Below are 14,416 nucleotides of genomic sequence, written 5' to 3'. Positions count from 1 at the left end.
AACAGCACCCACAGAGCGGGCCAGGAAAATCTCATCACTGCACTGTTCCCCTTGGACTTCTCTCCTCTTTCTGTTTCTAAGAGAGGGTAGAGGAAGAAAAGCCTCCACAGTCACAGGGAAAGTAAAGGCACCCATTCCCACACACTGATAATTACCAGGGTGGTAATCAGTGGTTAGTCCATTATACAAGAACCAAAGATTGGGGTCCTTGATCAGCCAGCCAGAACAGATGGATCCCTGTCCGGTGAAGTTGACTGTATATTGGGGAAAGTATGGATACAGATCTGAGGATGTGGTGTTGCTTTGGTAAGAGGCGTTGAAGCAACCCCACAACCAAAACGTAGCAGTGCACTGTGTGTAATTTCCCAGCCAACCTTTATGTTGGTGGTGCTGGACATGCGGCCAACCTTTCCAGGTTGCTTCAGGTTAAGAACGGACCTCCAGAATGAATTAAGTACTTAACCCAAGGTACCACTGTAATGGAATTTATATACCCCCCTATACCCCAGGGTCTCAGGGCAGTTCACAGAATAAAATCAAGATATAAAACCATAAAAGACATAATAAAAACAAAAACCCAATAGCCCCCCTCAAAAAGAAAAAAACCACTTAAAAAGGGGATAGGATGCAAATCAGATCAACCAAAGCCTTGGTTAAAAAGGAACGTGATTAGGAGTATGCACGATTCTAGTCCAGGGATCAGCAAACTTTTTCAGAAGGGGGCCAGTCCACTGTCCCTCAGACCTTGTGGGGGGCCTGACTATATTTTGGGGGGAAATGCGAACGAATTCCTATGCCCCACAAATAACCCAGAGATGCATTTTAAATAAAAGGACACATTCAACTCATGTAAAAACACGCTGGTTCCCGGACCGTCCGTGGGCCGGATTGAGAAGGCGATTGGGCTGGATCCGGCCCCCGGATCTTAGTTTGCCTACCCATCTTCTAGTCCTTCTTTGATACCCCAAGATTCCAGAGTACTGATTCTAGTCAATAACCCAAGATTCTAGTCCAAACTTTGTCATAAATTCACCCCCAGCGGCAGCTTAAGAAGACAGCTTAAGGACATAAAGTGGCCTGGATGAGGCCCATCTAGTCCAGCACCCTGTTTCCACAGTGGGAAGCCCCCAGGCAGCTTGACTCCTGTGGTTTCCAGCAACAGGCAATTGCTTCTCCCAAAGAATGCTGGAACTGTAGTTTGCTAAGGGGTGCTGGGGATTGCAGATGGTAAGGGTTATGTATGTACTGAAGTTTCTCACCCTGGGCCAGCAGGGGGATACTGTAGATAGTTTTCACCCAGGTCCACATATGCAAATAAGGGATTGAGAGTGACATTCAGTGATTGGATAGTTACAGAGAGTGTTTATATTTTATTCTCGGTTTTTCCCCTTGCCAAATATATTTAGAAATACCTTTTAGCCATGTGTTGAAACAACCTGTCTAGCCAATCACCGGAATCAATTGAAACAGAATAACATTCTTGGCAATACAGTTATCTTTATAGTCGACACTCTACCTAGTAGTGAAAGATCCATTCTGCTCCAAATTTGCAAATTTAATATCTTCCCGAAAAGACCCTGATGTTGGGAAAGATGGAGGGCACAAGGAGAAGGGGACGACAGAGGACGAGATGGTTGGACAGTGTTCTTGAAGCTATGAACATGAGTTTGACCAAGCTGCGGGAGGCAGTGGAAGACAGGAGTGCCTGGCGTGCTCTGGTCCAGGGGGTCACAAAGAGTCAGACATGACTAAACAACAACAATATCTTCCCAGGTTTTCAAATAATTATCTTTAAACAAATTTATATTGTTTGCTGTTGCCCATACACCTAAATACTTAACCCATGGCTGTGATGGCAGCCTACATTTAAAGCATGGGCTTCACCCCAAAAATTCTGGGAACAGTAGTTTAAGGGTGCTAGGAATTATAGTTGCATGTGGGGTAAACTTCTGTTTTTGGGATTCTTTTGGGGTAGCTTTTGGGACTTTTTTGTTCAGAGGAAAAGTGAGGAAGAGAGGCCACATTGATAGAAGCTTATAAAACGATGCACAGTTCGGAGGAGGTGGAAAGAGAAGTTTTTCTCCTCCTCTCACAACATCATGGTCATCTAGCGAAGCTGAATGTGGGAAGAGTCAGGGCAGAGATAAAGAAATGCTTTTTCACACAGCTGTGGAACCGTTAAACTATGGAACTCACTGCCACAGGAGGCAGTGACGGCCACCAACTTGGATGGCTTTAAGAGAGGACCAGACAGATACATGGAGGAGAAAGCTATTGATGACTTAACCACCATTCTGGCAATGCTTTGCTTCCACGGTCAAAGGCAGTCAGTCATGCTTCTCAAAGCCGGTCACTGGGAACTAGAGGAAGGAAGTGGACTTGTGCCCTGGTCTTATTTGTGCGCTTAAGCAAGACAAGGGAGATAGTGTTGGACTTTCGGAGGAAGAGAGAACTAGCCCCGCTGTACATTGGGGAGGGCTGTATGGAGAGAGTCTCTTCCTTTAAATTCCTGGGAGTTTATCTCAGTGAAGACCTTACTTGGAAAATCAATACAACCCAGCTGGTTAAGAAGGCCCAACGGAGACTTCATCTCCTCAGTGCATTGCGAAAGAACAATGTCAATCAACATTTGATTGTCCTTTCATACCGCAACATAGTGTGGTACACTGGTTTGACATCAACTGATAGGAGGTGCCTACAGAGGGTGGTGAATACAGCACAAGATAAACTGCTTCTGGTGCAACAGGACACCGTGATGGACCCCAAAATCAGGCAAAGTCGTGCTGAAGTCACGTTTCCATCTGGCATGTTGGTTCAAAAAGGCACCCAAACACTGACGTCAATCCTCAGGAACTCTTGTATTATCTCAAGATGCCGCTGAACCTGTGCCCCCGAACAGGCCTAAGCCATGCAAAAGTGATTCTTCTGTCCACCATCTTGTTGCAAAATGCTGCCCAGCTTTCCAACAGCTTAAAAAAGTGTGCCCCCACTCCCTCCAGGAACCCCTAATGTAGAGTTTGGCAACAATATCACAAGAAACTATGCCCCCAAATGGGTAGAGTCATGCCGGTGTCATGCTTTGTTCCGCCATCTTGATTCAAAATGGCGCCCGGCGCCCATATGTTTCTGCCCCACAAGTCCCAATGGACACCAGCCATGGGTGATTTTTTTGGGGGGGGACCATGTTACCATAACTCCCTGCATTCACCATGCTGTGCCCCCAGCCACACTGCTACAACGTGAGTCCCTAGTAAGTCCCAAGCTCTCCCTCCCGTTCTTTTTTAAAAGGCAAGTCAACGTAGGCATCAACTACATTTTATTTCATTTCGATTTCACTTCTCTCCTTCCCTTTACAAGCATTTTAAATACTTCCCCCTCCCCTGCAAGAGAAAACGAGAAGACGCAGGAAGAAGACCACGATCCTGCGACTATATAATAAAATAAAAACAAAATAAATAGCCGGCCACACACTGCGGCTCCCCAGAGGAGGGCAGTTGCGTCGCAGGCGGCTGTGCTCATCCTGGTTTTCTGCAACTCCCGTTCTGAACTAGAGGCTTGTGAAGCCATCAGTCCCATTGATCAGAGGGTGCGCACTGAAGCAGCAGCTGAAAGCTTTCTTTTTTAGAGTGCAACCCAGAAACATGGGGGGTGGGCCAGACAGAGATTTGGGGTTGGGGTGGGGATAAGGATTTCTAGCTGCCATTAGTATAAGGGGGAAAGGGATTGTAATAACCCAAGAAGGGCTCAAAAACATCCTCAGAGTCTTTTGGATCAGAAGGGAGATGTGCCTGTCTTAACTGGCCTCCCGCTTTGAAGGCAATGGGGGGGAAATTCAGCCAACAGCGCCCCCTAGAGGAGTGTCTGGGCCACTGTGGTTCCAACCTCGCATCCCTAAGGTTTTTGACTATGCTGCCAGCCAAATCTGGGAGGCTGCGTGCCTTTTCTCAACTTTCAAGGTTCCGCCGGACAGTTCAAGAGCGTGTGCACGTCTTCCAAGACCTGCCAGAGGCAGCTGTCCAGGGGGAAGTCGTTGTCCACCAAGTTGACCAGGTAATAGTTGTCGTGCATGTACTGGAGGATCATGCGAGAGGGGGACTCCTCTTCGTACAGCTTGGCCCACTGCTCGATCCACAGGGCAAAGGCCTCATCCTGTCCGAGGGGGGCAGAGAGAGAGAAGCAGGTCACACTTAAAAACAATTTGAGGTGGGGGTGGGAGTGCAGGAGGAACTATGGGAAACAAATTATTATTATTATTATTATTTATTGAATTTATATACCGCCCTGTACCCGGGGGTCTCAGGGTGGTCCACAGAATAAAATCAAGATATAAAATCACAAAATACATAATAAAAAAACGAAACATTTTAAAAGGGCCTAGGATGCAAATCGGATCAACCAAAGGCCTGCACTAAAAAGGAACGTTTCTGCTTGGCACCTAAAGGTGGATAATTATAGCAAAGTGGGTAAAAATAGAAACAAACCAAAAAAGTTGGGGGAAGTCTTTGAGAATTTGAGATGTATGTAATGAACGAAAATGAAAAATGAATAATTTTTTTTTAAAAAAAAAATGAAGGCACCAGGCGAACTTGCCTGGGGAGAGCATTCCATGGACGGGGAGCCACTGCAGTAAAGGCCCCGTTCTCGTGTTGCGACCCTCCAGACCTCTCAAGGAGGAGGCACACGAAGGAGGGTCTCGGAGGATGATCTCAGGGAATGAGCGTATGGAAGAGGCTGCATTATGCAGACTCAGACTTATCGGCGCAACTCGCTCAGTGTTGCCTGCTCTGGCCAGCAGTGGCTCTCCAGGGCTTCAGGCTGGGTTCTCCCCCAGTTCTCCCCGGAGATGCCAGAGACTGAACTCGGGGCATTCTGCGTGCAAAGCAGATCCCCTTGCGCTGAGCTACAGGCAGAAGAAGCTGCCTTAGACAGAGCCAGACTATTTGGTCTGTCACGCTCAGCACTGCCTCTACTAACTGGCAGCAGCTCTCCAGTGTTGCATAAACAGGGACATTTGCCAGCTCTACCTGGAGGTGCTGAGAAATGAACCTGAGCCCCTCCTGCATCCAAAGCATATGCTCTACCCCTGAGCTATGGCCCTTAGCATTCAGAAAAGGCCCCTGCTTAGCCAATGTGACTAGATGTGACCATATGAACCTACCCTGACCCTGAGGTCATCTTCTGAGGCTCTCCTTTGTGCGCCTCCTCCTTGAGAGGTCCAGAGGGCGGCAACACGAGAACGGGGCCTTCTCTGCAGTGGCTCCCCGTCTGTGGAATGCTCTCCCCAGGGAGGTTCGCCTGGCGCCTTCATTACACACCTTCCAGTGCCAGGCAAAAATGTTCCTTTTTAACCAGGCCTTTGGCTGATCTGTTTAATATCCTATACTAAGGTTACCAGATTTTTTTCAATGAATCTGGGGACACTTTTCAATTTCAATAGGAATGATACGATTTTGTCAGGGGACTGATTTGTGAATCTAGGGACTGTCCACAGGAAAACGGGGACGTCTGGTAACCTTATCCTATACCCTTTTAAAATGTGGCTCTTTTCTGAGTAGGGTATTATTGGGTTGTTGTTTTTATTCTGATTATATTTGTCTGTGAACCACCCTGAGACCTCCGGGTATAGGGCGGTATATACACTCACTCACTCACTCACTCACTCACTCACTCACTCAATCAATCAATCATCATTATCAGGGGTCAGCAAACTTTTTCAGCAGGGGGCCGGTCTACTGTCCCTGAAACTTTTTGGGGGGCTGGACTATATTTTTTTTGGGGGGGGGGGATGAACGAATTCCTATGCCCCACAAATAACCCAGAGATGCATTTTAAAGAAAAGGACACATTCTACTCATGTAAAAACACACTGATTCCTGGACCATCCATGGGCCGGATTTAGAAGGCAATTGGGCCGGATCCGGCCCCCGGGCCTTAGTTTGCCTATCCACCACCACCATCATCATCGATGGGCCACTGCTCTGATCCAGTGGGTTCTTATGTTCTTATGACTTGATACAGACCTATGAGTTCACTGAACCTGTGCAGGCAAAAGTGGGGGGTTCTACCCCCAAGTTGTTATTAGAGGAGCAGAGGTACCCCGGTACCACAAGTTCTAGGGAATAGTAATTGGCACCTTGTACTTCTGTTCACATACATTTTCCACGGAAATTTACCAAAGCCCCAGATCTGTACCAACAGGCTAAGAGTTTCCTGGGTGTTTGGGGCAGGGCAGGGAAGAATAACCCTCTTACCTTCCAGTACATGAAGCTAACCGGGTCTACAACCGTCGCCTGAATGATCTCTCTGCCGGGGAAGATGCCCCACGTTACAGCATTGGGTTGCATTTCATGCGCGTTGGTGATGTTCTCACCCTACCAACGGGAAACAGGAGGTTGTTTAGAAGGAAGAGAGGGAAACAGCTGCACCACTGTTTTGTATACACCTGTTAGCTTGCTGCCAGGCCTGTACAGATCTCAAGACACGGGTGGCGCTGTGGTCTAAACCATTGAGCCTCTTGGGCTTGCCGATCAGAAGGTCAGCGGTTCGAATCCCCGCCACGGGGTGAGCTCCCGTTGCTTGGACCCAGCTCCTGCCAACCTAGCAGTTCGAAAGCACCCTAGTGCAAGTAGATAAAGAGGTACTGCTGCGGTGGGAAGGTAAACGGCGTTTCTGTGCGCTCTGGTTTCCGTCACAGTGTCCCGTTGCGCCAATAGCGGTTTAGTCCTGCAGGCCACATGACCCGGAAAGCTGTCTGCGGACAAATACCGGCTCCCTCAGCCTGAAAGCGAGATGAGCTCTGCAACCCCATAGTCGCCTTCGACTGGACTTAACCATCCACGGGTCCTTTACCTTTTTTCTTTTTCTTTTTTACAGATCTCAGGCCCAACTGAACAGGCATGGGTCCAGTATACCTGAAGGAGCATCTCCACCTCCATTGTTCTGCCTGGACACTGAGGTCCAGCGCCAAGGGCCTTCTGGCGGTTCCCTTGCAATGAGAAGCCAAGTTACAGGGAACCAGGCAGAGGGCCTTCTCGGTAGTGGCACCCTCCCTGTGGAACGCCCTCCCGCCAGATGTCAAAGAGAAAAAAAACTACCAAACTTTTAGAAGACATCTGAAGGCAGCCCTGTTTAGGGAAGCTTTTAATGTTTAATAGGTTATTGTAGTGTTCTGTTGGAAGCTGCCCGGAGTGGCTGGGGAAACCCAGCCAGATGGGTGGCGTATAAATAATAAATTTATTATTATTAATTATTTATTATTATTATTATTATTATTATTATTATTACTACTACTACTACTACTACTACTACTACTACTACTACTACTCCCTGCATCCAGAAAACTCCTCCAGGGAACGATATGCTCAGCTGATCAGATTCTCTGGCTAAACAGGAGGCATTGAAACTGGGCCACAAGGAGGAGCCATGAACCCAATGCCAATTGTCCTAGCAGAGGCTGAACAGTTCTCAAAATATTCTCCAGAGATCACAAGCAGAGGGTTTGCTCCCCACATCCGCTCTCAGTCCAAGCATCCCAAGTTTCCACGGAAACGTCTTCACTGCCAGCCTACTGGAAGGACCAGTGTCGGATTAAACCCTGTGGAGGCTCCTAGGCAGTTAGAATCTCCCAATTTTCTTTCAAGATCAAATCAATATCATTTTGATCCGTTGTTGAGGGGCCCCTAGGCTCGTAGGCCAGTGCCCAGTCTGTCTGTTTGGTAATCTGGCACTGAGGAAGGACGCACCTTGACATTGACAATGTGGTAATTCACTCGCTGGCCGTAGTTCTTCAACACTGTTTGGAGGGCTCTGACGTTCTCGCTGGAGGTGAAGAACTCCAGGTAAGCCTGGAAGGAGTCGAGAGAGGAGATCTTGACACCAAAGAATCCCAGCAATGGCACAATTTAAATGTTTAAATTAACTTGGGGGGGGGGGAGCAGAGGTTTTTCTATTAGGAATTGTAGGTGCCGATATTCCCAGGGAGCAGAAAATACTTTTTATGTATGCGACGACAGCCACCCGGTTCTTACTGGCCCAGAGATGGAAAGAAGACAAAGTCCCTAATAGGGAACCCAGAACAATGGTGCGCAAGGCCTTATATAAACATTTTAAATTCCCTGCCCTGTCACTCAAGACTACCCCTCCATACATCATACCTACATCACAGAAAAGGCGGTCTACAACAGAAATTTGAATGCTGTTGTTTTTCCTGTCTGCCAGCTTATCTGATAATGCCTTATCTGATTGCCTTTCCTGGTAGTCTGGCCATTCCTTTGAGATGGTGATTTCTCAATTCCTGAGACAATGGGAAGGCTCCCTCACCCCCTCCCTCCTTGCAGAGAAAACATTTGGTCAGTTTGGGAGTCAAAATGGTTTCAGGTCGGTCTTCCTGTGCTGATCTATGTATGTGCTTGGTTGGTACATTTATGAACATTTCTTATATATATAAGACCTTAGATTTTACTATTACAATAGTACTGCTTGGCTGTGCCTTTATTGGTCTGTGATTGTGTTAAATCAATTTTGCTCTACTTCAGTGTTTCTGCTACCATGTGGAGCAGAGCAGCTTAGAAACAGCAATGCCAGTTGCCTCTCTGAAGAAAAAGACCCTCCTCCCCACCCCACCCCCCAGTTCACATTGGGATTAGCTTTGGGGCACTGAGCAAAAGTCTCACTTGACCTTAATCTTATTTGGATTAAGAGAGAAGGGAGACGGTACCAAAAAATAATAATAAATTGAATTGGTTGATCCAAAACCTGGATATTATTAGGAATGCTTTTTTTGTTTCAACGGAAAGGTAAACTAGATCAGTGTTTCCCAACCGGTGTTCCGCGGCACACTAGTGTGCCACGAGACGTTGCCTGGTGTGCCGCGAGAGGGAGGCGGGCGAGTCATACGGCGAGAGGCGGGGCGGCGGCGGCAAGGAGAGGCCGCCCAGCGCGGGGCTCTCGCCGTCTGCCTGCCTGGCTGCCTGCGTGGCGCTGACGTCACGGGGCTGTAACGTGCCCCACATAGGCACACGCGGGGCGGCGAGCGAGCTCCCTCCCACATCCCATCGCCGCTCGCTTCGGCCGGCCTACTGGGCTGTCGCAGGCGGAAGGCCTGCGCATGCGCGAGGTTTTCGCGCCTTCAGGATTCCCTTCACGCCTTCCTCCTCCCGGGTCCTTGAGAGCACGGGAAGCGGCAGCGCGAGACCGGCCTTGAGCCTGGTAGGTATTGCGCTTGCCAAGGCAGTCATTTGGGAAATGAAAACTTGCAAAGCAAGCAACCAGTTCAATCTGAAGTACGTGTATGCTTAATATCCTGTATCTGAAACCTGTTCTGCCCCCTCCCCCACACTTGGTGCCATTTTCATCTACACATGCAGCAGAGTAAGTTGACCCAGAATAGTACCAATTCAGATGGCAGATGGGAGAATGACAGTGCTGAATGCTTTCCCATGTAGAACAGTCCCTGCAAATAAAAACCCAGCAGATTTGGAAGAGGGCCTAACCATTACCTTCTATGCTGTTACTATTTTTTTATTTTTTTTTTACATAAGTAAAAGTTTATATATAGTCAATATAGGCACAGAGTTAATTTTTTAAACATTTTCTAATGGTGGTGTGCCTCGAGATTTTTTTCATGAAACAAGTGTGCCTTTGCCCAAAAAAGGTTGGGAAACACTGAACTAGATAGACTGGGTTTCTCATTGTGGTCAGAGTTTTAAAAAGGGGGGGAAAGGGGTGTGTGGCGAAGATCAAGAGGCTGCTTTCGAAAGCAAGACAAATAATACAAGTGCTCTGGGGGCTCACTGGGAGGGGAGCAATTTCGCAGTGGAGGTCCCCGTTTAATGGGGGCCGGTGACACAGCGCCCCATGGGCTCATAATGAGAGCTTTTGAAATCTGCAGCCCTGCATCCTTTTGTCTCGCAAGTGGCAGATCTGCTAGCCCCCTGCTAGCATTGCTTAATCACCCCACCGCTTGCTTTGTAGCCAGCTGGTGCTGAGGGTCACAGCTCCCCCCACTATATACTCGCTCATTGTAAGGGGCTTGTCACACACACACCCCGCCCTGTCCCCACACTTCAATATTTCTGAGGTGGGGAATCTTTCTTTCCCTCTACTGCTTCTGACACCTGCCGGCACCGAGCGGCCAGCCTTCTTTGATTTAGCCGGCCTTGGCTACGCCCTGCCACTTGAGAATTGCTTGGGCCAAGTTACAGCTACAGATCAACTTTTCAAGCTAAAGGACGAGGGGACGAGCCACAGCCCAGTGGCAGAACACCTGCCTGGCATGCAGAAGGCCTTGGGGACCAGGTTGAACCCTCCGCATTTCCAGGTCTGCCTGGGAGAGAGTCTGGTCTGAAACGTCAGAGAGCTGCTACCAGTCCGTATGGATGAGACCGAGCTGGACAGAGCAATGGCTTGACTAAGCAGAACACAGTTTCCTATGTTCCTGTGTCTAAAGAGAAGGGTTGAAAGGACCTGTTGATGGCATTTTACCATTGCACTGTGGAGAGTGTATTATGGTCTGTGTGTGTGGTTTGGGAGCTGCACGGTCAGGCGAAAAACAATGTTGTCCAGGGTTGTAAAGACTGTGGAGAGAATAACTGGGTGCCCTCTTCCCACCTTGGATCAATTCTATTCTTCCAGGTGCCATAAGAAAGCGGCAGAGAGAGTGCAGGATAGTGCGCTACCCGGAAATGATCTCTTTCAGCTTCTGCCTTCTGGAAGAAGGTACAGGGTTATAAAGACTAGGACTAGCCGCCTGAACACTTCCAAGTTTTCGGCGTTTGAGAATCAAGGTGTTTGAGAACCAAGGTACCACTGTATATGACTTCATGTTAAAAAACAACTAACTTCCTGTGTTCCTATCCCTACTGAGCGATGTATAGCATTTCCTGAAACCGGACCCTGAACAGCAGCCTATAAACATGTCAAACAAATCTATCTTCCTAATTTGCCATAGCACACGACTTGGAATCGCAGAACTGTGGAGTGGAAGGGACCCCAGAGGTCATCCAGCCTGACCCCTGGAAGTGCCTAAAGCTTTGCCACGAAAGGCAGTATGGTTCTTCCTTTCACACAAAAATTGATCTTCTGCAAGAGGACAGAACTGCTTGGACTGAGAGATGGAAGGGAAGAAGAGAAGAGCATAATGTCCCCAGCCATGTTACCTTTTGGAAGACGTAGCCTCCGTCGGGACCCCAGCCCACAATCGGGTCGGTGGAGGGCTTGCCGTTGATGTTCGGCTGGGAATTGATGGTCAGGATCCCTCTCCTGTTCACCTTGGCCAGCTCTTCTTTCATAAGGTTGGTCTCGGGCGCCAGAGGATCATCGTTCCAAGGCAGGCAGGTCACCTATGGGGGGGGGGGGAGAGAAAAAAAATATCAATATTTTGGGAAGGAGAAAGGGCAGGTTGTGTGTGCACACAAATGCACAGCTTTCTCCCATGTTTCCAAATCCCCTTAAATTTTAAAATTCCTTCCCCCTGTTATACCTCAAGCAGACACACACATGTGTTAACCACAACAATAATTTATTTGTACAGTGATACCTCAGGTTAAGTGCTTAATTCGTTCCGGAGGTCCGTTCTTAACCTGAAACTGTTCTTAACCTGAGGTACCACTTTAGCTAATGGGGACTCCCGCTGCCTCCGTGCGATTTCTGTTCTCATCCTGAAGCAAAGTTCTTAACCTGAGGTACTATTTCTGGGTTAGCGGAGTCTGTAACCTGAAGCGTCTATAACCCGAGGTACCACTGTACTCTGCCCATCTGACTGTGTTGCCCCAGCCACTCTGAGCAGCTTCCAACATATATTAAAAGCATTATTATTATTTATTGAATTTATATACCGCCCTATACCCAGGGGTCTAAGGGCGATTCACAGAAAAAAATCAAGATATAAAACCACAAAATTAAAAATAAAAACAACCACCCAATAGTCCTCCCCTCCAAAAAACAAAAACCAAAACCCCACACCTTTTAAAAGGGCGTAGGATGTAAATCAAATCAACCAAAGGAAGGTTCAAAAGGAACATTTTTGCCTGGCACTGGAAGGTGTGTAATGAAGGTGCCAGGCAAACTTCCCTGGGGAGAGCATTCCATAGACGGGGAGCCACTGCAGAGAAGGCCCTGTTCTCGTGTTGCCACCCTCTGGACCTCTCGAGGAGGAGGCACACAAAAGAGGACAAAATAAAACATTAAAAAGCTTCTCTATATGGGGCTGCCTTCAGATGTCTTCTAAAGGTTGTAGAGTTACTCATCTCCCTGACACCTGATTTTCCAAGTCCCTTCAAGCACCTTTTAATGTGGGGCTGTAGCTCAGCAGTAGAGAAGGGCCTGCTCAGCATGCAGAAGGGCCCTGGGTTCAATTCCTGGCTGGGTAGGGCTGGGAATAGGAGAGCCATTGCTGCCAGTCAGTGTAGGCAATACTGAGGTAGATGGAACCAAAGTTCAGACTTTGTACAAAGCAGCTGGTTCTGTTCCTACAATTCACAGCTGCGGAACAGAAAGCAACGCCTGAAACAAGACCATCCAAGTGTCCCTATTTTCCAGGGGCAGTTTTGGATCTACAGAAGCCGCCCTGGTTTCTGATTTGATTCCAGAATGTCCCCCTTTTAGAGAGTCCCTATTTTCATCAGAAGAAGGCTGATCGCCAAAGAATTGATGCTTTTGAGTTATGGTGCTGGAGGAGACTCTTGAGAGTCCCATGGACTGCAAGAAGATCAAACGTATCCATTCTGAAGGAAATCAGCCCTGAGTGCTCACTGGAAGGACAGATCCTGAAGCTGAGGCTCCAAGACTTTGGCCACCTCATGAGAAGAGAAGACTCCCTGGAAAAGACCCTGATGTTGGGAAAGATGGAGGGCACAAGGAGAAGGGGACGACAGAGGACGAGATGGTTGGACAGTGTTCTCGAAGCTACAAACATGAGTCTTGAGGAGATTTCACCCCTCCCATATCCAAGAATCTCCTGAGGAGTCTGCTGATTCTCCAGAGAGGAGGAGGCGAGTTCTGCTCTCTACTTATTCTGCTCCAGCACCACATCAAAGAGTCAGTCAGTCAGTGTGTTGGAGAGAGAGAGTGTTAGAGAGAGATTGTGTGTTAAGATAAGGTTGCTGCTAAGAGCAGCTGCAGACACTCAGTGCGGTTCAGCATTCATTTATGCTTAGACCTACTTAGCTCTGTATATAGTTGTATTATAGTTGTAGTTATAGAATAAAGAAGATATTCTACAGAGCTGCTCTCCGAGTTGTTTATATACTCTGCTAGACTCTGCTGTGTGACGACTGTCTTCTTGTGGGAGTGAATCCGGTGTTCACAACTCTAAGCTGTGAGTCCATAGCACTTTGACCTGTTCCTGTGCAGAAGGTGGTCTCTGGAAGTGCTACCCAGCTTGCCTAGCCCAGTCGGGCTGAAGTGGATGAGTCCAGTTGGTGGCACTGGCTCAAGGGCGATGCTGACAAGTCTGACCAAACTGCGGGAGGCAGTGGAAGCCAGGAGTGCCTGGCGTGCTCTGGTCCATGGGGTCATGAAGAGTTGGACACGACTAAACAACAAAATTTTCATCAGAGAAATGTTGGAGGGTATGGAGTTATGCAACCCTCTCCCCCAAGCCAAGGAGATAAGTAACTACACGACCTTTGGAAGACATCTGAAGACATCTGAAGGTAGAGGGAAGTTTTAAAAATATTTTATCAGTTTAAAACTGATGGAATATGCGCAGCTTGAGGACCTAACATACAGAATAAGAGAACAAGAAAAACACACATTTAAAGAAGATTGGAAAATGTTTATTGAATATATGGGGGTGGGGTGGGATTGTGTACACTTGAAAACGTTGACAGCATTAAGATAAATTCACCAGTGTAAATAAGTTTTGACGGATGTAATAATGGAATACTGAATGCTTTAGTTTATGTAAAATATGCAGGGATTTATGTTATGCAAAATGAACCACGGAAAGAGAAGAAGAAAGCCATTGATATTTTAAGGTGGTTTGAATATTCTAAATTGTAAATCAGAGAATATATATATATATATGTGTGTGTGTGTGTGTGTGTGTGTGTATTTATATTTACACACACACACACAAACACACACAAACACACACATATATATATATATATACACACATATACACACACACACACAGTGGTACCTCAGTTTACAGACGCTTCAGGTTACAGACTCCGCTAACCCAGAAATAATACCTCGGGTTAAGAACTTTGCTTCAGGATGAGAACAGAAATCGTGCTCCGGCGGCGCAGCAGGCAGCTGAAGGCCCCATTAGCTAAAGTGGTGCTTCAGGGTTAAGAACAGTTTCAGGTTAAGAACGGACCTCCAGAACAAATTAAGTTCTTAACCCGAGGTACCACTGTGTGTGTGTGTGTGTATATATATATGTTTTATTCTGTTTTTATTTATGTTGGAA

At 47.4% G+C, this 14,416-nt stretch overlaps 1 protein-coding gene across 1 annotated transcript in view; it reads right to left on the bottom strand.

The window, feature by feature from the left end:
• Positions 1-3,299: 3,299 nt before the first annotated feature.
• The window catches only part of LOC114602843 (methylenetetrahydrofolate reductase (NADPH)-like), a 22,383-nt gene continuing 11,266 nt past the window's right edge, over positions 3,300-14,416 (bottom strand). Inside the window, exons 2-5 of the mRNA XM_077930937.1 lie at positions 11,157-11,339; positions 7,743-7,844; positions 6,252-6,371; positions 3,300-4,149 (exon numbers count right to left, since the gene is read on the bottom strand). Coding sequence (XP_077787063.1) covers positions 3,952-4,149; positions 6,252-6,371; positions 7,743-7,844; positions 11,157-11,339 — 603 coding nt within the window. The 3' untranslated portion in view covers positions 3,300-3,951. The remainder of the gene's footprint in view (positions 4,150-6,251; positions 6,372-7,742; positions 7,845-11,156; positions 11,340-14,416) is intronic.

This window comes from Podarcis muralis, chromosome 7 (assembly GCF_964188315.1).
Source record: "Podarcis muralis chromosome 7, rPodMur119.hap1.1, whole genome shotgun sequence".
In the NCBI taxonomy this organism is placed as follows: Eukaryota; Metazoa; Chordata; class Lepidosauria; order Squamata; family Lacertidae; genus Podarcis; species Podarcis muralis.
Note: the sequence above shows the minus strand (reverse complement) of the source record. Positions and strands in the feature narration are given on the sequence as shown.